The sequence below is a fragment of the Micropterus salmoides genome, unplaced genomic scaffold (assembly GCF_014851395.1).
Source record: "Micropterus salmoides isolate LMB-PRFRI ecotype aquatic unplaced genomic scaffold, ASM1485139v1 Ms_hic_scaffold_8, whole genome shotgun sequence".
NCBI classification, from domain to species: domain Eukaryota; kingdom Metazoa; phylum Chordata; class Actinopteri; order Centrarchiformes; family Centrarchidae; genus Micropterus; species Micropterus salmoides.
The window spans coordinates 4,084,008-4,105,181 of NW_024044570.1; the positions used below are offsets into that span (position 1 = coordinate 4,084,008).

The 21,174-nt window shown below is 44.8% G+C and overlaps 1 protein-coding gene across 1 annotated transcript; it reads left to right on the forward strand.

The window, feature by feature from the left end:
• Positions 1 to 11,767: 11,767 nt before the first annotated feature.
• LOC119893289 (zinc finger protein RFP-like) lies at positions 11,768 to 14,329 on the forward strand. The gene is made up of 2 exons (XM_038705331.1): positions 11,768 to 11,895; positions 12,625 to 14,329. Exon 2 carries the CDS (start codon positions 12,634 to 12,636, stop codon positions 14,272 to 14,274), a length of 1,641 nt encoding a protein of 546 aa, XP_038561259.1. The 5' UTR covers positions 11,768 to 11,895; positions 12,625 to 12,633; the 3' UTR covers positions 14,275 to 14,329.
• Positions 14,330 to 21,174: the final 6,845 nt, after the last annotated feature.

Below are 21,174 nucleotides of genomic sequence, written 5' to 3' on the forward strand. Positions count from 1 at the left end.
CGGTAATCGATGCAAGGACGGAGGCTTTTGTCTTTCTTTTCGACGAAGAAAAAGCTGGCACCCAACGGGGACGAGGAGGCCAGTCGATGTTGGGGTTGTGAGCGGCTAGTCAGGGGAGGTCGAGGACAAGGGGTGTGGATGGGGAGGAGATCAGGTGAAAGGAGAGGGCCGCGCTTATCTCTCCCCGGAGTAACGCGAAAGGCGCCGTCTGGCCGGGGAATGCTTTTATTGCTGTAAACCCCCGCTCACAACCCCAACATCGACTGGTCGCGGGGAAAGATCAGGAATTGGAGCACGAAATGTCACGCGTCCTGCCTTTTGTCTGCTCGAGCCCCCGGTAATTGTGCTTCACCTGTCCCGCCGCCCATCCCCACTGACCTAGTAAAGACCAGGCCCTGTCTCTACCCCCTCACCGCCCCTACGACTGCTCCATAGACCTCCTCCTGGACGCGCCCCTCCCATCCAGTCACCTATACAACCTGTCGCGCCCGGAGAGGGAGTCTATGGAGCAGTATATTAAAGACTCCCTTGCAGCCGGCATCATTCGCCCGTCTGCGTCCCCGTTGGGTGCCGGCTTTTTCTTCGTTGAAGAGAAGCCGCCCAGGCGCCTCCCTCCCCCGCACCGAGCAATCGAAAACTCTCCGCATCTCCTCCACAAAGGAGGAGTAGGAGGAGAGAACTTGAGGCTGGCCCTCGCTAACCGCCGCGTACCAGGAGAGAGCACGGTCGGAGCAGCCCAGCGATGTAACAAACTTTTGCCTCATTGGACTGGAAAGTCACAGACTGCCTCTTAAATACCAGGGGGCACTGTACCAGGAAGCCGTCGCACATGCCCAAAACGCCGGAGAAGTTGTCCAGGTGGGAGACCGGAGACTCACGAGGGAACGGGACGCCGGCGGGGGAACACGGGGTGAAGTCGGCCAACAGGGAGCGATGCGTAGCGTGAGATGGGGACGGGGGCCGACACGGACTGGAGGTGAGTCATTTGCCGGTCGAGCATGGTTCCCTGAGAGGCTACAGCGTGAAAGACTTCTTGTGGAGTTGTGCCAGTGGAGGGGGGCGTAGAGGGTGGGCGTGCTGGGTCCATGGTGGCTTGATCGTTCTGTTATAAGACAGGACAGAACAGACAAAAACGCAATGCTCAGTGGGAAGGAGGTTTATTGAGGTTTTACAGAGGTGCTAGGGAAGAGGAGAAGGAGGTGAGGTGGACACCGGGGGACGTGGACCGAGGGGCAGGCCGGGAGGGCGCCGTGGAGGAAGCCCGAGAGGAGAGGACTGGAGGACGAGGGTGAGTGAACCTGGGAGGGAATGCAGAGAGACAGAGTTGGCACAGGAAATAACCGGGGGCTGGAAAACAGAGATCACTTCAGAGGTTAACCAGAGCTTGAGAGGTTGGCACCAGGTTGGGAGCAACGACGATCAAGCGCAGATGGAGTGGAGAACCGGGGTTGATATAGGGGCAGGGATGAGGTTGATTACTGGCAGGTGTGGCAGGCTGGGGAGGTTGTTGAAGAGGTGAAGAGGAGGAGAACACAGGGAGGCAGGCAAAGTACAGGAGAGCAAAACAATGGGAGAAATAAAACGAGATATATAAAGAAACCAAGACACTCACCGTTCAGCCTGGCTGTCCCCACAACACGTTGGCCTTTCTCATTTCCCAAATTTGTGCCTCCTCGATCCTCGCTCCTCAAGGTGCATTTTAGGAATTTTGGGCCCAATCCGAAAGTCCACACTCACAGACTCACAGACTTTGAGGCACGTTCCTGGGAAGTCTGTGAGGGCTTCGGGCTGTCCCACTATCAAATCATCAAGTGCACGAGACCCTTTTCGTAAGTCCACGTTTCTGTAGACTTTGCCTGAGGGAATTGCCCACAGTTCATAGCGGTATGTTGTGAAACACGGGGGTTACCAGGGGACACCTGGAAGCGAGAGAAATATCCCGGCAAATCTGCCTTGTAGGAGAAGAAGAAGAACGGTGAACAAAAAAGCATGGAAACCAACACTGATGTGAAAATTGTTAGAATTTTTCTTAACATAGATTTAAGATGGTAAACAGAACACATGACGTCAGAGGAATGCAATCACGTTATTACACACATAGTTTATTCAATTGTTTATTTTAGTTTTTGGTTAATGATGCTGTTTTGACCAAAAATAGTGTATTGACAAATGTAGATTGACATTTACCTCTCCCCGAATCTGTAGGGAAAGAGCCTGTGCAAGACTTAAAAATCCAGCAAAAACATAAAACATACATTTTTTATACAATTTGAGAAAATGAACTTAACATTGTTGGGCCAATAAATGTGTTGAAAAGAAGAAAATCAAGAGTCTTATTTTTCCTGATGTTTAAAATCTACTGTCAGAACTGCCAGTGGTGAAGTATTCAGATCATTTACTTAAGTAGAAGTACTAATACTACACTGTGACAATACTCTACTACAAGTAAAAGTCCTGCATTCAATACTATGAGATGTACTATGTACTATGAGAAGAGTGCAGTAAAATGTTCCTGTCAGTGTTTCCTTATTATATCTGATGTTTCTGGATTAATATTCCTGCTGCAGTAATGTGGATGTTGCATTTTACTGCTGTAGATGTTTAAGGTTGAGCTTATTGGAACTACTTTATAGCCTGTTGGGTAGTTTAATCTGCAGCAATGCATCATGGTCTGTCAGATCATCATATGTTTGTAGTTTTACTGTCCTGTGAGAACTACGCATCTCTGAAAAGTCAGAAAAACAGCCTGTTTTCAGCTTTGTGACGATGCATTTTCCAGCTGATCCAAGGGGGATTTCACTAACAAAGACTACACCCACGAACATAGAAGATTGACAATGGTTTATTGCTCGTAATGGAGCCGAGATAGATTGTATGAACGGGTCGAGTGCCCAGAGGGTGGGCTGAGGGATGTAGGGATGGGGGAGAGGGTCGAGGGATGAGGGGTAGGGGTCGAGGTGTGATGGATGTAGGGTTGAGGGGATGAAGGGGAGGAGTCGGATCCGCGCCGATGGATGCGTGAGTGAAGAGCAGACCGGTGTCTGCTGGCGAGAAGGTGTGCGGGAAACGGTGGAGTCAAGACTCGGGGTGGGGGAGCCGTCTCTTAGTCCGCAGACGTGTGGAAACCCCCAAAAGAACTTCAGATGGAAAGGTGTGCGTGAGCGTTTCTGATACCGTTTAGGTCATAACGGATGTAAGTGAGGTATTGGTTATGTTGTCTGGGATTCCCTGCCTGGAGACGGTGGAGGCAGCTCTGATGCACAACGGAAGCCCAAGTAGAGTTTGGGGGAAATGCCGGACTTGGATAGGATTTGGCGGAGGAGTTGGTGAAACCAGAAGAGTGGCTACTTCCCTGTCTCTGTGCCGCGTATGGAGTCAGATAACCCGATCTGAGCGAGAAAGAGAGTCAGCGATAGTGTTTTCGTGGCCTGGGATATGGGAGGCTCGGATGATGAATAGTGCTGTGCTGAAAACCGAGGTGAGCCTCTGCATGAATTGCATTATGTCTGGGCCATGGAACCGTCCTCTGTTAATTATGTCTACCACTGCACTGAGTCTCAGTAGCCTATATTGTGATAGTTTTATTGGACCGCTTAGACCCCCCAAAGAATGGCTGCGAAAAGACTGGGTACGTGTCGTAGATGGTAGGGGAAGGAGCGAGGGCTGATTTGGGTGGCCAGTCCACTGCGAACCAGCTACAGCTGTAGTTGCCGAAGACGGCAGAAGAGGCAGCGTCTGTAAATAGCTGGATGACTTCTGACTTGGTGGCGTGGTCGTCGTGGAAGAAGGAGATGCTGTTCCCGGATGAAAGGAAATGTAACCGTGTTTAAGCTCCATTGCATGCCGTGTCTAGTTTGATGTGGTCATGGACAGATGGGACGGAAGCAGTTATGGAAAGGAGATGCAACGGGAAGGACCGACCTTGTGAGATGATCCGGGTGGTGTAGTTAAGTGGCTTAGTAGTGAGAGAAGACGGCGTTTGGTGCGACGGTGGCCAGAAGGAAATTGCAAATTGGCAAGGAAATGTGGTGGATTTTCTCAGGGGCAAGGATGCCTGGAGTGACCTTGAGTCGAGGGTGATGCCCAGGAGCTCCAGTGATGTGTTAGGTCCTTCTGAGAGAGGGACTCCGAGTTTGTGGAGTGCGGAAGTTGAGATGTTGAGGCCATAAGATGGTGGCGTAAAAGGTGAGGAAGTCATCTGTGACTTTAATATATGTCAAATTAATTATTAATTAATTTAATTTAGTTATATCTTATTATTTATTTATTTCATTTTATGTTTTGGGCTGCTCTTACGTCCGAAGGTTAGACGAGCTGCAAAGTAGTAGGTGAGGTGTTAGATGGTACCAGAAGATGGCACAGACGAGCTTGTGGTGAAACTTGCAACAGAGGCGAACGTGCCTTAGACCACAGCCGAAGGTGTGCGGCTGTTAAATCACGCATGTACTTGGCACGTGCAAGCCTTTATTATACAGTTTATGGTAAAGGCCCCTGCGGAGAAAAGGGCATGCTCTTCTCTTTCTTTTGTTCGATGTGTTGCTTTCGTGACCATCGAACGGGTTGTACTTCAAAGGCGCGGCAATAAGCTTCGGGTCTGGGGTGCTCCGGTATGTCCCTTGGTTGAACTGCTGCACGCGGATGGCAGCTTGAGGCGAAAAGAAGACGTGGTAGATGTGGAAACTGTTGCCACCGAAGCGTGAGGCCAAGTTTAAGATTAAGGACAGGTAATCGTCCAGCTCTGACCTGCGGTCAGGGGAAGAATGGACATCTATTGTTGGGGTACAAAGAAAAAGGGGAGCAGAATTCTGCTGGTGTAAGTACTTTGGATATGGTAGGAAGTGGTTGCTTGGGTTCGGTAGGGCTAAGAACAGTTAGCAGTTCTCTTGGAATAAGCGATTTATGGGAGGATGGATTAATCAGTGAAGCGAGTTCGCTATGCTTACCGGTGAGAGTCTTTTTACGTGAAGAGGGTGACACTGGGGATGGTCAGGCTGGGCTCGTGGGGCGCACCAGAGGTGTGAAAAGCGGGTTATGTGAGAATGGAGTAATCGGTGAATTGAGTTTGATGTGGTCAGGGGGTGGGAAAAGGATAGACAGGAGGAAAGGTCTGGCAGACGGCGGAGTCATGGGTCGCCTGTGTGGGTGCGGTCTGGGTTTCTGCGGTAACTGGTATAGAGGCAGGAAGGACTGATGGTGCCAGAGGAGATGGGACAGGGAAAGTAGGTACAAGGGAAAAAGAAGGACAGTTTGAGTGCTTGCTCCGAGGTTGCTGGTAGCGATAACACAGATTATTGCTCGAGCGCCTGGACCTTGAGCGGGCCGGCAGACGGCGGCTAGTCGGGAGAAGGTGAAGACTCCGGTGTATCTGATGTTAAATGCTTGTCGAACATGTCTCTGTCCGAGGTAAGTGATAGGGGTGGGAATCACCAGAGGCCCCACGATACGATATTATCACATATTTATGTTGCGATTCGATTTTATTGCGATTTTGAATATATTGAGATATATTGCAATTTATTACCTTTTTCCAACTTCCAATTAGGGCCCTAAAGTCAAACTTTGTCTGTTTATCTAAAAAGATACATTTCTCTGTTTGTTCATATCACTTTTTCAGTCCTCTGTATGGTCTTACGTTTTCTAGTGGACTAAAAAAGCAATAGATTTTATTATTCTAGTACCAAAAAGTTAAAACTCCCATCTGCAAGTTATATAATAAAATATCGATAATTGGCGTCCGTGTATTGATACAGTATTGCCATGGCAAATATCACGGTACTATGTTGTATCGATTTCTTCCCCCACCCTTAGTAAGTGATTTCATTTGTTCGTCACACTTGAAAGCCAAGTCAAGGGGAAGTGAACGGAAAAGGTGTGCTTAAGTACTTGATGTGCCGAAATTGGATGAGTTTGAGGCGTGGCCTTAGCTCCCGAATCTAGTTTATAAAACTTAATTTTATAGTTTATTTAGCTGGATGAGGATTTTCTCAACAAATAAAGGAACTCTTCATCCTGCAGTTTATCACAAACATGTGGAGATATGTGGTTTTCACTGGACAGGAAGGGTATGAAAAACTATAATCTGAAAAGAAACTAAAGCTGTCAGACAAATGTAATGCAGTAAAAGTATAAAAAACTTCAGTACAGTACTTGAGTAAATGTAGTTACATTACACCACTGAGAACTGATGCAGCTCGACCCACAACTATGACTGTGTAATGATTACAGCAACAGTAACTAAGCCTAAAGTTGGAACTAATAGAAGTACATTACAGACGCATTTAGTTACATCAACTTACTTCTTTTTAACTCAAAGAGCTTTGATAACTTTTGGAAAGTTGAACTTGTGTTGACTATTTGAGACTTTCGTTGTGTTCATTGAATTTGCATATATAAGTTATCAGTTGAAAAAAATGCGGGTGTGTGGGGATGGGAGAAAGAGAATTAAAAAATAGCCTAGTTGCTGCATCTTTTGAGTTTGAAAGAAACAGACACGATCAATTAATTATTAGACTTGAGCGAGTACTCGGTGGAAAAGAGTCTCTGGTATAGATGGTGCATTTCTACACCACCATCATTGAATCCATCCTCACCACCATCTGGTACGCTGCTGCCACTGCCAGGGACAAGGGCAGGCTGCAGCGCATTCTAACACACTTCTCTGCCCTTCTAATTCAGCAGTTACCCACCCAAAACCCTACGCAGAGTCGCAGTCTAACACACTTCTCTGCTCCTCCATTTCAGGAGTTACTTGGTGAAAATCCTATAGTGACGGTGTCTGCCCCCCGACCATCGAAATTATTTAATTTGCATAAAAACCTCATAAAAATTAAAACCACAAGAGCAATAGTGCAAACTAATAGGAGAGTTAAATGTGGACTCTCTCTCTTCTAAAGGTGTACTAGTAAATGGACTAATATCAGATTATGATATTGATTTATTTTGTCTTACTGAAACCTGGCTCGAGGCACAGCTATCGTCGACTCTAGCCTACTAATCAGCTCTAAACCTAAACTAAATTATAACCCATTTGAAAGCCTTGTTCATCTTCCAGCATCTCAAATTAAAGGAAAAGCCTTTTTTGCCTCTCTGGGAACAATCTAGTCCAGATGTGACACTATGCATAGTGTTGACCTAAATGCAGTTTAGGTGTTAATTAAGGGTTTAGAAAACTTCATGTTTCAGCATTAAGACTTTGCCTAAAAACACAAAACCCATGTGTCGCTCCGTAAAGCTAGCCAGTTCCTCAATCAGCATCATAACCCCCCCCATTTTGTCTTTGGGCTAAACTGGCAGAAAATTTGTGGCCCCAACCATTTGAGTCTGGTATACAAAACGGCACTGATGCAGTTTTATGTTTGCACCTACAGAGGGTTAGCCATTAACTCAACATAGCCAATCATTTTGACAGTGAGGTCTTTCATTTTACATGCAAGGGTCTACAGCCTTGCAAGTCCAATATGGACTCCCATGTCAACATTTACATAGACAAGCAGGTCAATCTACTGAAAAAATTAGGCCATGCTGGCAGCAGCAACTGAGCTGAATTGATGCAGCGTGTGAACTCTGAATGCTCCTTAACACAATAGGCCTACAGGGATTTGCAAGAAACGTCAGTTTACAGGAGCCCTTTTTGGAAAAAAAATCTCAAGTTTTATTTAAAGCAGAGACAACAGGGAGGGTACATGCAGAAACACCGATTCAAAAAGAAATCTTGCATATGGTCCCAAGTCCCAAACTTGAATTGCCTCCTAAAGTGACCATGCGAGACAGTCAGGGTCAGGTCATGGCCGGAGATGTCGCGCTGGTGAGGCCCGTTGTGTTATAATCTGGCAACACAAGCAGCGTATTAAGTTGTTACTGCATCCATCATGCTATAGGCTAGTATGCATTCCATCTATAAATAAGTTTACATGATTTTGAATTATGTTGTACAGGAGACATTAAAAATTAGAGTCTAGCCACCATAAATGTTCTTACCTCGCTGGAGCTCATCATCCTGACTTTCTGTTGTGCCTCCAACTGGCAAACCAGAGCCTATAGGACAGCACACTCGCTTTTATTCACCAATACACCACCACTTTTACAGCTGAATGACATTTCAGGAATTTTCAAAACCAATGGGAAGTCATAGCTTACGCTTGTAGCCACGAGATTTCTGAAAAAAGGTAACCTTACTTTTATATTTGTTGTAGGCTATAATACTACTAGTTTGTAGACAGCCTATGCTTTAAAGAAAAATAAAACCTTGCATGCAGAAACAGATTCAAAATGAATTCTTGCATATGGTCCTGTCAAGTCCCAAACTTTAATTGCCTCTTAATGTGACCGTGTGAGACATCATTTGCCCTTACTGGCCACCGGGGTCTTGATTGCAGTGCTGCTTGTAACCAGGGGTTCCAGCGTCACCAGGGGATCCTTGCCAGTCTCCTCGCCCAGTGTCACGGTGGTCTTGTTGAGGGCCTCACAGGCCTCCGGGGTGCTGGCGAGTCCCGTTTTATTGCAACCTGACAGAAGTAGCCCATTTAGATCTTGCTGCATCCATGATGCCAATAGTATGTCACCGATATATTTAACAGTTTGCATGATTTTGAATTATGAAGTAGGTCTAGGCTGATCAACTGTTGTAGACTTTGTTGTGTACTTAATGTAGTTTACTGTGAAATCCCAGTAACACGTTTACTTAACCCTACAAATATAAGACAGAATCTACTCACCTCCATCAGCATCTTGTTGCAACAAAAAAAAAAAAAAAAAAGAAAAAAAAGAAACACAATTTGTTGTACAGGTGACATTAAAAATTAATTTTAACAACCACAAGTGTTCTTACCTCTCTGCAGCTCATCATCTTGAATTTCTGTTGTGCCTCCAACTGGCAAACCAGAGCCTATAGGAAAGCACACTCGCTGTTATTCACCAATACAACACTTTGTTACAGCTGAATGATATTTCAGGAATTTTCAAAGCTAATGGGAAGGCATAGCTTACGCTCAAAGCAGAGTAACCTTACATTTACATTTGCTGTAGGCTACAACACTACCAATTTTTAAACACAGCCTATGCTTTAAAGAGAAAAAATATAAAAAAAAAAAAAAACCTTTGGTAAACCACACAGTCAGCGCGCAAACAAGCAAGGCCCAAAGAGCTCCCATTGTTCCAGTCTCCAAATGAAGATGCCACCTGTGCTGCATGTGGGGTTTAAAAAGGCCTGTCGTGCTGGTGACACAGCTGTTGCTGATCAGCTCTAATTGTCGCTCACCTCAGTGGAATCTGTGGGCTTTTCTCATTTCTCAGTTACAGCATCTATGTTACCACTGTGTACATTCAATGACTTTTTGAACTCAAACTATTATATTATGTGAGTGTATAAATATCCGTATTTTGAACATGATAAATGTCATACTGAGTTAATTCTAAATGTATTGATCTTACAGGGAACAGTCCATATTCATTAGTCACAAAATAACAAAGGCTACTGCCAATTTCATTGCATTTGTATATGAATTTAAAGAGTAGGCTATGTTAAAACTCATAAACTCAAAGTCTGAAAAATGTAGCAAAACTCTTTAAGCTTTTATAAAATTGTGTTTTTAAAAAGTTTGTATCTAGTTGATTTCTATAGCATCCTCTCCTCGTGTCTCCCACCTGAGATGCTAGCGGAGGAGTGGAAGCAACAGGCATTTCATGAAATGAAATCTTTCCTTCCCTTCATTTTAAAGAGACACCAACTGTAATACTGTAAAAATTCAATTAAAAGCCTAGTCCTAATTAGATGCCTGTCCCTTTTACTGTCCTGATGTGGTTGCACATTTTGACAAATAAACGCAGGCCGTGTCTACTTTTTATAGAAGTTCTTTAGATGGATAAAACCTCTTCAAGCACACTGGGTCGCCAACTTGAGCTGATTCCAAGCTGCTTAGATTGTACATACCAATATAAATGTTTAAACCTTTGTCAGTAGGGACATGCTACACATCCTTAGATTGTTTACATTCTACACAATTTGGTTTATTTGACAAAAAACAATGAGCACCAAAGTATTATTCATATAATATATACCGGAATGATAAATGAATAAAGGCCTGTCCCAAAAAGAAGCCTGTTCCAGATAGGGGCAGGGTGAGTTCAGTTATTTAAGCTGCCCGGGCTATTAATTGAAGTTTTACGACAATATTGATCTTGGAAGATTATTTCTCCTACCAGCAACCCATCCCTGAATTTCCACTCTGGCATCCCAGTTTGATGTTGCGTTAAGCTTGATTTATGCTCCTGCAAAAGGTCTATGTGCGTAGCTACACCGTAGGCTGCACACATACCTATGCATTTATACTTGTGCATCGGTGTCTCATCATTCTGCAATTACACCCCCAAACGCTAGAAATAGGATGAATCGTCTCCCCATTAAGAAAGACGCTGCGTGCATTTACGCACGAGGTACAGCCGCATAACGTCATTGATTATTTGAATCTCCCAACACTCCGACAGGATCGGTCAGGGTGAACTGACAGCAGCCTCTCCAATTATGAAAGTAATTAGTTAAAGCACAAACACACAGCCTATAGATCAGGGGAGCTACCGTCTTGTTAAGAGGAGCTGAGCTCCCTCTAGTTTGCACTCGACCATCAGATTCCCGCAACAGGAAATAACGTTACTCTTTTACTCATGGATTTGTTTTTCTGGTGCAAAAATGTTTCAAGGTGTTGTTGAATTATAAAAAAAAATCACTTAACTTAAATGAGTTGTAACATGCCTTACTGAGATTGTAAAGGGTAAAATAGTACCGATTTCTTTTTAGTAATGTGTTATATAACTGCATTAGAGCAAAAAGCAATACATTGCTGTAATTGCGTAACTTAAACCCAAGAGGCCTTTGACAAGTTAAAATCCCTGTTCATGTCAGCTCCCATCCTAGTCCATCCAGATCCCTCCAAACAACGGTTCAGCTTCCACTCTTCGCCAGTTCGTCAGTTTACCTCCCGTGGTACAATTGCTCCGGCTAACTCTTAGAATTACAGTCTTGTCGAATGTTTTTGAAACCTGTACTTAACGTCCTGTTTTTTGTCTATCTCAGTTACCACCTTAGTGTTGAGACGCTGCCCGTCTGCCTGCCTGTCTGCCTGCCTACCAGTCAGTCTGCCCAGAACTGAGCTGAAGGATGCCATAGTCAAGCCCCACTTAGTCTGGAAACCTCCGCTCCCTCCCCAACCATCTGTTTTACGTTGTGCTCTTTTAGGAATAAACCTGCTTGTGTTTTTGACATCTGTCTTGTGTCCGCTTTTGAATCCTCAGAATGTTTTTTCATTTAGTGACGCATAAACCTGCAGGAGGATGAGTGTGATCAGCTGCTGCAACTGGCTGCTGTCACTGTTGTTTTAACTTTTCACTCTGAAGCCGTTTAACAGTCGTTCGCTGCTTCAGAGTCCAAAATCATCAACAGTTCACTTCATCATGTGTTCATCAGTTCACGTTGTTGTTTGAATGTCCGGCCGCCGCTGCACCTTCCGGGATTTCATCCTGTTGCACTTCACCGTGGGGTTATGTTCACTGCCATTAAGGAAAACAGACCACTCACTGCTGAGGAACAATGTTTCAACATTTTTGATAATAGTACCAATATTAGACCTGAGTTTTGGTGCGGATACCAAAATTAATCAGATTCAAAGGAACCAGTTTTATTTCAACGAAAGAAATCTAACAAAATTAGACAGAGAACGAAGGGAGGAGCAACATTGAAAGAGGAGAGCTACAACGTCACATTTTCTCAAAAAAAGTGAAAGTGTGTCTGAGTGACAGCAGAGCTGCAGTCGAGACAAGTCTCTCTGTTTCTCTCTAAAGAAACTTTCAACTGAATCCATCAGGTTTTTCTCAACAAAACAGCAGAATCTCTGCCAAACCCTGGTGAGTACACGGCCCTACAAAGCCAAAATGCTCTGACTCAGTATTTGGTCATAGTTTAGTTCAAACCAGAATCTGACTGTTTTACATCTGTTTTACCAGATAAAAGATATGATGTCAGAGATTTGTTAGTGTTGAAACACAGTAAATATTATCAACTGTGCTTGTTTGACAAAGACTCTGCTGTGTTGTTAAGTCAGCCTAACTTTTCTTTTAGTGAGAAACAGACTTGTCTCGACTGCAGGTCTGCTGACACTCACACTAACTTTCACTTTCATTTTATATATATAAACTGTCGTGCTTTTCCAGTGCTGCTCTACCTCTTTCTGCTCTGCAGGTGAGGTTTTGTTGCCCTTCAGGTTTGGGTCTGATTAGTTATTCTTTTGGCACAAGGTGAATTTAGTTTGGAACAAAGCACTGAAGGATTGTAAGGGCACCTTGTTGTGACAGGACACTTTTATTTTTCTTATATTGGAGTCTACAGCATGCTCTAACAGTCAATGCAACACATGTAAGAACATCCTGTATCTATGGCTCAGTGGGCTACAAAACTCCCTTTACAGTAAACTTCACTTTTCAACCTTTTCACACCACATGTAACCTACAGAATGAGTTTCCACAAATGACACAATTGCTTTGTGTTCAAAGTTTAAGACACTTCAAGTATCTTCAACAAAGTCCAGTTGGCCTTGATTTTAACTGTTCATTTTTTTTCATCCTTCTTGTCCTCAGAGTGTGGATATGTCTGCTGCCAGCTGTCTGCTGACTGAAGATCAGTTTCTGTGCTCCATCTGTCTGGATGTGTTCACTGATCCAGTCAGCACACCATGTGGACACAACTTCTGTAAAACCTGCATCACTCAACACTGGAATATTAATGTCCCGTATCAGTGTCCCAACTGTAAAAAGGTTTTCTACACAAAACCTGAGCTGCAGGTCAACACTTTCATCTCTGAGATGGCTGCTCAGTTCAGACAGTCAGCTCAACAGAAAGCCAGCAGCAGTAGCTCAGAGCAACAAGCTGCCAAACCAGGAGAAGTTCCCTGTGACGTCTGCACTGGAACCAAAGTGAAGGCCCTGAAGTCCTGCCTGGTGTGTCTGGCCTCCTACTGTGAGACTCACCTGGAGCCTCATCTGACAATGGCAGGCCTGAAAAGACATCAGCTGATCGACCCTGTGGAGAACCTGGAAGGCAGGATGTGTACGAAGCACGATAAACTGCTGGAGCTGTTCTGTAAGACCGACCAGATGTGTGTCTGCATGCTCTGCACTGTTTTAGACCACAAGACACATGATGTTGTTCCTCTGAAAGAAGAATATGAAGGAAAGAAGGCCGAGCTGGGGAAGACAGAGGCTGAAACTCAGCAGATGATCCAGAAGAGACGACTGAAGATTCAGGAGATCAAACGCTCAGTGGAGCTCAGTAAGGAAGATGCAGACAGAGAGATAGCAGGTGGTGTTCAGGTCTTCAGCGCTCTGAAGGAGTCTGTTGAGAGAAGCCAGGCCGAGCTCATCGACACGATCAAGGAGAAGCAGAGAGAGACAGAGAAACAGGCTGAAGGCTTCATCAAAGAGCTGGAACAGGAAATCTCTGAGCTGAAGAAGAGAAGCTCTGAGGTGGAGCAGCTCTCACGCTCTGAAGACCACCTCCACCTCCTCCAAAGCCTCCCGTCCCTGAACGCTGCTCCACCCACCAAGGACTGGACAGAAGTCAGCGTCCGTCCACCTTCATATGAGGGGACTGTGAGGAGAGCTGTGAATCAGCTGGAGGAGACGCTCAGTAAACAGATGAAGAAGCTGCTTGAGGCCGAGCTGAAGAGGGTCCAGCAGTATGCAGTGGATGTGACACTCGATCCTGATACAGCACATCCCAACCTCCTCCTGTCTGATGATGGAAAACAAGTTAAACATGTTGATGAAAAGAAGAATCTCTCAGACAACCCAGAGAGATTTGCAACCTGTGTTTATGTCTTAGCAAAGCAGAGTTTCTCTTCAGGAAGATTTTACTACGAGGTTCAGGTTAAAGGGAAGACTGGCTGGGATTTAGGAGTGGCCAGAGAGTCGATCACCTGGAGAGAGAATGCACGGAGTCCTCAGAAAGGTTTCTGGATGATATGGTTGAGGAATCAAAATGAGTACAAAGCTCTTGCTCTCCCTTCAGTCCGTCTCTCTCTGAAGTCTCAGCCTGAGAAGGTGGGGGTGTTTGTGGATTATGAGGAGGGTCTGGTCTCCTTTTATGACGTTGATGCTGCAGCTCTTATCTACTCCTTTACTGGCTGCTGCTTCACTGAGAAACTCTACCCATACTTTAGTCCTTGTATAAACAAGGGTGGTAAAAACTCTGCCCCTCTGATCATCTCTCCTGTCAATCACACTGAGTAGAACAACCAATTGATTTTCTACATTTAATGTAATAAATCATGTATATTTTTGTTGATGTATGTTGTATACATAAATGTGTTTTTTTCTGTAAAATAATTTCTTATATGTGTCACGTTGCTACTTACTGCTACAACACACCAATTTTACCGCTCTGATTGATTTGATCTAATCAAATTTATTCTAATAACTGCATTACCTTCCTTCAAGACTGTTCAATCATCAGTAAAACTATGTCCTCTGAAATAAGAACCACTTGCACGTTCCTGAAGTGTTGCAAAGTGGCACAAGAGCGGTTAAAGAAATGAGACAAAAGTCGTTTTTCTCTCTTTTTCTTTTTAAATAATCTAAAGCAAATTTAAGTTCAAACACCATCAGCGTTTCTCAGATGTGACTTGAACTGATGAGCTCAAATCCCCCATCACATCTGCGACAGTCTGCAGTGTAAGATACTGTGTTATTTATGGTTTGAACAGCTAATATTAACGCTAAACCAGTGATACTAGTTTGTAGAGAATAAGTGACACCTTTGGACGCCCTCTAGTGGAGTTCATTCAGAGATGGCCAAATCAAAACATGGGAACATCAAAACACTTATTTAGCTGACGCTTAATGTAAGAAGCTTTAACGACTCTTAATTGCTATTTATGTCAGAGGTCGCACAGCATTGGAGCAACCAGGGGTTAAGTTTCTTGCTCAGGGACACATTGTTGAATGTGTCGAACCCAGGTCTTCCATACCAAACACATACATCTTATCCACTGCACCATCACCACCCAGTGTACCCGCTAAATGAGCCATTCTTGGGCAGTATGAGGCACTGCCACTCAGTCTGGAGAAGATGGCCTCATCTGGGTCCTCTGAAACAACATTTGAGTGTTTCCCACACATAAGCTTTACTTGGGTGGGCAGGCCAGGTATATTAACAGCCTTCCAACTAAATTTGGCGACCCATTATTTTAAAATTGTTTTTGCACATAATCGCTCCGCACCTCCTCTATCTCTCTCTCTCAAATTGACAACGGACCCGTCTGTGAATAGTTAGTATCGTAAACACTGCTGCACAAATCTGTCCAACACAACGCTATCAATGTCACAGACCCACCTTCAAAAAAGTTATTAGAAAGCATGTAAAGGGCCTAGCTAATTAAGATAACTATGTTAACGTTAGAATACAGCTGGTAGTCAATAGGTGTGTTTGAGATGAATGTGACTGACTTTTGTCGACTTGATAGTCTAACGTGAGCTGCGGGCGACTGCAGGGGTATAAATAACAGCGCCATCGAGTTGGACACATTCTACCTCCGGTAGACTGCGTGAGGTTACAGTGAGCTTAGAACAATGATCGGGCAAAAGGTGGTTCCAACTTTGTGCAGCCAGAGAAAAGTCCCGCCTTGCTCCAGCCCAGTTGGCTGTGTTCATTTGGATGGTGTTTGATAACTTTTCCACCAAAGAAGAGGTTTTTCAGATTGCTTCCCCCGAAAACCACAAACAGATGAGTTGATATCCACAATGTTTTGAAGGATACTTTGTGGAAAAAGATGTGCCCATTAAAAACCTGGTGTCTAAAACAACAGACGGAGCCCCTGAAAGGACATAGGATTAATTGCTAATTGCAAGGCAGACCCAGACTTTCCTAAATTTGGTCTTTTTTTTCCTTAAATCAGTGCATCATTCATCAGCAAGTTATATGCTGTTAAGAGCATCATCTCCATTTGAGCAAAGGCAAAACAACACAGAAACTTCAAACTGTTTCTTGAGAAATTTTCTGCAATTGGCAGTCTTCTCTTCCACACAGAAGTCAGATGGCTGAACAGGGGTAAGATGCTACAGCACTTTCTTTCCTTACTGAAAGAAATCAAGGCTTTAATGGAATCAAGGGTTGCTGCTTAATCTTGCGTTCCTGACAGATGTCAGACTCTCAGGGGAGGCTCCGTTGATAGCCCATAGCTCTCCTAACGAGATCTCCCCTGGATCCTAGGCCTCTTCTCGTCCATCAGCGAGGTCAGGAAATCGAGGCCGCAGGCATGGTGCAGGAGTGGGCACCAACCCTGTCCTTGCCAGCAGCCTCTCTCTAGTACAGGCAACCGCTACTCTTCACAGCATGACGTCCCCTTCCCAGCAGCATGGCTGTCTTCACCTCCACAAACGGAGTCCGACATAAGAGACTGAACCGTCGCCCGCCTCCAACGATTCCTCAGAGGGAAAGACAAACAATCAAATAAGTTCCATCTCTACTAACAATACTCCAACAACAACAACCAGCGCTTCTGGCATCCCCGCCAGAACTGGCCACAGCCAAGGCGTCACAGGGCCCCCAAACCCCTGTGCACACACATCCTTTCATCCCATCATACATTCCTTCAGTCACCATACGTAAATCTAGTTGGTGATCCTCAGCTTTCTTCTTCATCTCCAACTTGTCTGTCCTTACCCCAAGCCTCCCAACCGTCCACCCCCCCCCCCTTTTCCATCACCCAAATGTTTTTTTGCTCCTTGTCTTAACTACTTTACTCTAGCCACAGCAACAACACCCACTCTGTCTATTCATAGAACTTCTCCCGTCTGTTCTGCATTACACCAGCAGATCCTCTCTGGCAATTATGCATATTTAGCCCAGCTTCTTCAGCCATCCATAATTGGCACTAGCCATCCCAAAGAGATGCAGACCACCCTCAGTTCAGTGCAGCTCCGTCACGCTTTCCCTTCCAGGTCAAGGGATTTAATTCCGGCAGAACTTGTTTTAGCCTCACTCTTCCGCAACATAATCTGCTCAGCCTTCCCTGCATGGAGGACTGAGCTTAACAATCACCTTTTCATTGCCCTGGACATGGCCTCACATTTCAAAGGGACAAGTATTTTACAGCTATCACATGCATTTTACAAACCAGGCAGCTGGCTGTATCCAGCAATTTAACCAGGAGACATACTGGGGCGCTCTCGACTCCGAACTCTAATGTTGCATCTTTGCAGCCCATACATCCCTCTCCTGCAAGTTACGCAGAGCCCCCTCTCACCCTGCCACAGCATACAGTGGGTACGGAAAGTATTCAGACCCCTTTAAATTTTTCACTCTTTGTTTCATTGCAGCCATTTTCCAAAAGTCAAAAAAGTTCATTTTATTTCTCAGTAATGTACACTCAGCACCCCATCTTGACAGAAAAAAACAGAAATGTAGAAATTTTTGCAAATTTATTAAAAAAGAAAAACTGAAATATCACATGGTCATAAGTATTCAGACCCTTTGCCGTGACACTCATATTTAACTCAGGTGCTGTCTATTTCTTCTGATCATCCTTGAGATGGTTCTACACCTTCATTTGAGTCCAGCTGTGTTTGATTATACTGATTGGACTTGATTAGGAAAGCCACACACCTGTCTATATAAGACCTTACAGCTCACAGTGCATGTCAGAGCAAATGAGAATCATGAGGTCAAAGGAACTGCATGAAGAGCTCAGAGACAGAATTGTGGCAAGGCACAGATCTGGCCAAGGTTACAAAAAAATTTCTGCTGCACTTAAGGTTCCTAAGAGCACAGTGGCCTCCATAATCCTCAAATGGAAGACGTTTGGGACGACCAGAACCCTTCCTAGAGCTGGCCGTCCGGCCAAACTGAGCTATCGGGGGAGAAGAGCCTTGGTGAGAGAGGTAAAGAAGAACCCAAAGGTCACTGTGGCTGAGCTCCAGAGATGCAGTCGGGAGATGGGAGAAAGTTGTAGTAAGTCAACCATCACTGCAGCAATCCCCCAGTCGGGACTTTACGGCAGAGTGGCCCGACGGAAGCCTCTCCTCAGTGCAAGACACATGAAAGCCCGCATGGAGTTTGCTAAAAAACACCTGAAGGACTCCAAGATGGTGATAAATAAGATCCTCTGGTCTGATGAGACCAAGATAGAACTTTTTGGCCTTAATTCTAAGCGGTATGTGTGGAGAAAACCAGGCACTGCTCATCACCTGTCCAATACAGTCTCAACAGTGAAGCATGGTGGTGGCAGCATCATGCTGTGGGGGTGTTTTTCAGCTGCAGGGACAGGACGACTGGTTGCAATCGAGGGAAAGATGAATGCGGCCAAGTACAGGGATATCCTGGACGAAAACCTTTTCCAGAGTGCTCTGGACCTCAGACTGGGCCGAAGGTTTACCTTCCAACAAGACAATGACCCTAAGCACACCGCTAAAATAACGAAGGAGTGGCTTCACAACAACTCCGTGGCTGTTCTTGAATGGCCCAGCCAGAGCCCTGACTTAAACCCAATTGAGCATCTCTGGAGAGACCTGAAAATGGCTGTCCACCAACGTTTACCATCCAACCTGACAGAACTGGAGAGGATCTGCAAGGAGGAATGGCAGAGGATACCCAAATCCAGATGTGAAAAACTTGTTGCATCTTTCCCAAAACAACTCATGGCTGTATTAGATCAAAAGGGTGCTTCTACTAAATACTGAGCAAAGGGTCTGAATACTTATGACCATGTGATATTTCAGTTTTTCTTTTTTAATAAATTTGCAAAAATTTCTACATTTCTGTTTTTTTCTGTCAAGATGGGGTGCTGAGTGTACATTACTGAGAAATAAAATGAACTTTTTTGACTTTTGGAAAATGGCTGCAATGAAACAAAGAGTGAAAAATTTAAAGGGGTCTGAATACTTTCCGTACCCACTGTACATAGCCTGCACTCTACTACCTCACTCATGTTCCCTTTTCCTCATGACACACCCCACCGTTCAACTGTTTACATACATCCTTCTGTTATTGTCCCCACGTTAAAGGTATTAACAAACAGGGTAGGCTAGTTTTCTATCAGGGGGGCAGGATGTTCTGCAATAATTTCACCTGGGCTGCACTCTTGCGAACGGCTGGCTCCTGCAGGTCTGCTCCTTCCGCGGAGGAGCTCACACCAGGAGCACATGTCCCCATAATCGAACCACACCAGCAGACTGACCAGCACTGCACCTCAGTAAAATCATTCAAGTATAGCAGTCCTTCCAGACATTCCTCACCAGTGCCACAACCACATTAGAGTTCAGACCTCTAGACATCGAGTCCAGCTTGCTTGGTCAGCACTCTCAAACTTTACCTTATTGTCATAGCCATCATTCTTTGGGGATATTAGGGTTCTAGCAAGTCCAGACACTTGGCCTCAGAATCGTATTTTCATCCCATACTAGTCTCATTTTCAGCCATATCATTTGATAAGCTCCACAGCTGAGAAACTTCTCTACGCTTCACAAGAAGCCATCCTCGACAGCCTCAGCGGGAGCTTCTCTCAGCCTGCATAACTGGCTGGAATCGCTTCAAGGCCTCATGTCACCTTGCAGTCATCATTGTCCTCTCAGGTCCTCATGTCCAACCACAATTTCAGCATAAAACCCTTTTTCAGTCCAAATCCGTTCCTCCACTATAACATGCCAACCAAGGCTCGAGGAAACTTAAACCTGATCTTAATCTGGGGGCTTGAAATAAGCTCGGGTGAAAACACTTCCGAGACGGAACCCCCACACTGAAGCTGATGATACACAGGGCAACTTTTTGAGCAGTGTTGTTGGGCAATGTTGCTGGGCAATGTTGCTGGTGGCAAGTCCGACTATGTTTTGAACGGATAGCGGCGGTGCAGGGAGGGTGGCGGAGTGGCGGGGGAAGGGGATTACAGTAGTGATCTTTACTCATTACCATTAACAGTAACATTCCCAGCACCATTGCTCTAAAAGTTGCTCCGTGGATCATCAGCTTTAGACTCCTCCGCCTGGTCTTCTGTACACCCTCCCAGACCAGCCTATCAGACGACATCCTTCTTCCACCATCACCCTTCCGCTCTAAATGGATTAATCCGTCCTCTATAATCTGTACATTTGGCCAAGGCTTTCTTCATAGCCTGTCCTATGTGTGCCCAGAATAAGGAGTCTAGTCAGCCTAGTTCTGGTCTATTGCATCCCCTGCCCATCACCTTCCACCCTTCATCATATCTGGCATTGACTTTGTGACAGGACTCCTTTCTTCAGATGGTTAGACGGTCATTTTCATAGTAGTTGACTGTTTCAGCAAATCTGTCCACACCCCTGTCCAAGTTAACTTCTGCTAGGGAGATGGTGGATACTAGTGAGAGATGTGTTCTGCATCCATGGTCTTCCTGTGGACGTCGTCTCAGACTGTGGACTCTTGGTGGTTTGGAAGGACTTCTGTAGGGTTTTACATACATATTGTAACCAAGGTTATTATCCATCCAGCCATCGTCAACCGCTTATCCTGCGTACAGGGTCGCGGGGAGCTGGAGCCAATCCCAGCTGACATCGGGCAAAAGGTGGAATCTAAGTGGATACAATAAGAAATAGTGAATGCACTTATCACACACATGTTGACCATAAAATGATACTAAGCTTTTGATGTGTGAATGGAGGTGCTGTGAGAAAAAGAAAAAGTTTAAGAGAAAAGTAGAAAATAATGTTTCTACGACTTTGACGTGAACATAAGATGTTTTAAAAGCTTGACACGTTGGAATTTGAAGCGTGGATACAGAACATACATTTGTCATTCTATCGGTGTGAAATGAAGATGTTCTCAAAATGTGAGCTTTGGATATTGGTATTTTGATATACTGTAAGTACAAAAAAAGTAGCTTAAGTCAGCTGGTTAATTTGAGTGTTTTGATATGTTATGTGAATAAATGTAATAAGAAATTAGTGGCTCGCCATTTGATCAAAGTAGCTCTTTTAAAAAAAGGTTGAAGACCCCCTGGTTTAGACAGAGCAACAATATGAGAGCAGTTAATCTCCCCGAAAAATCAAAGAATACAAAAATTGCTCCTACGCCCCTGCACTGAGAGGAGGAGCAACAGCGAAAGAGGACGCCATAGTCAATCCCCACTTAGTCTGGAAACCTCCGCTCCCTCCCCAACCATCTGT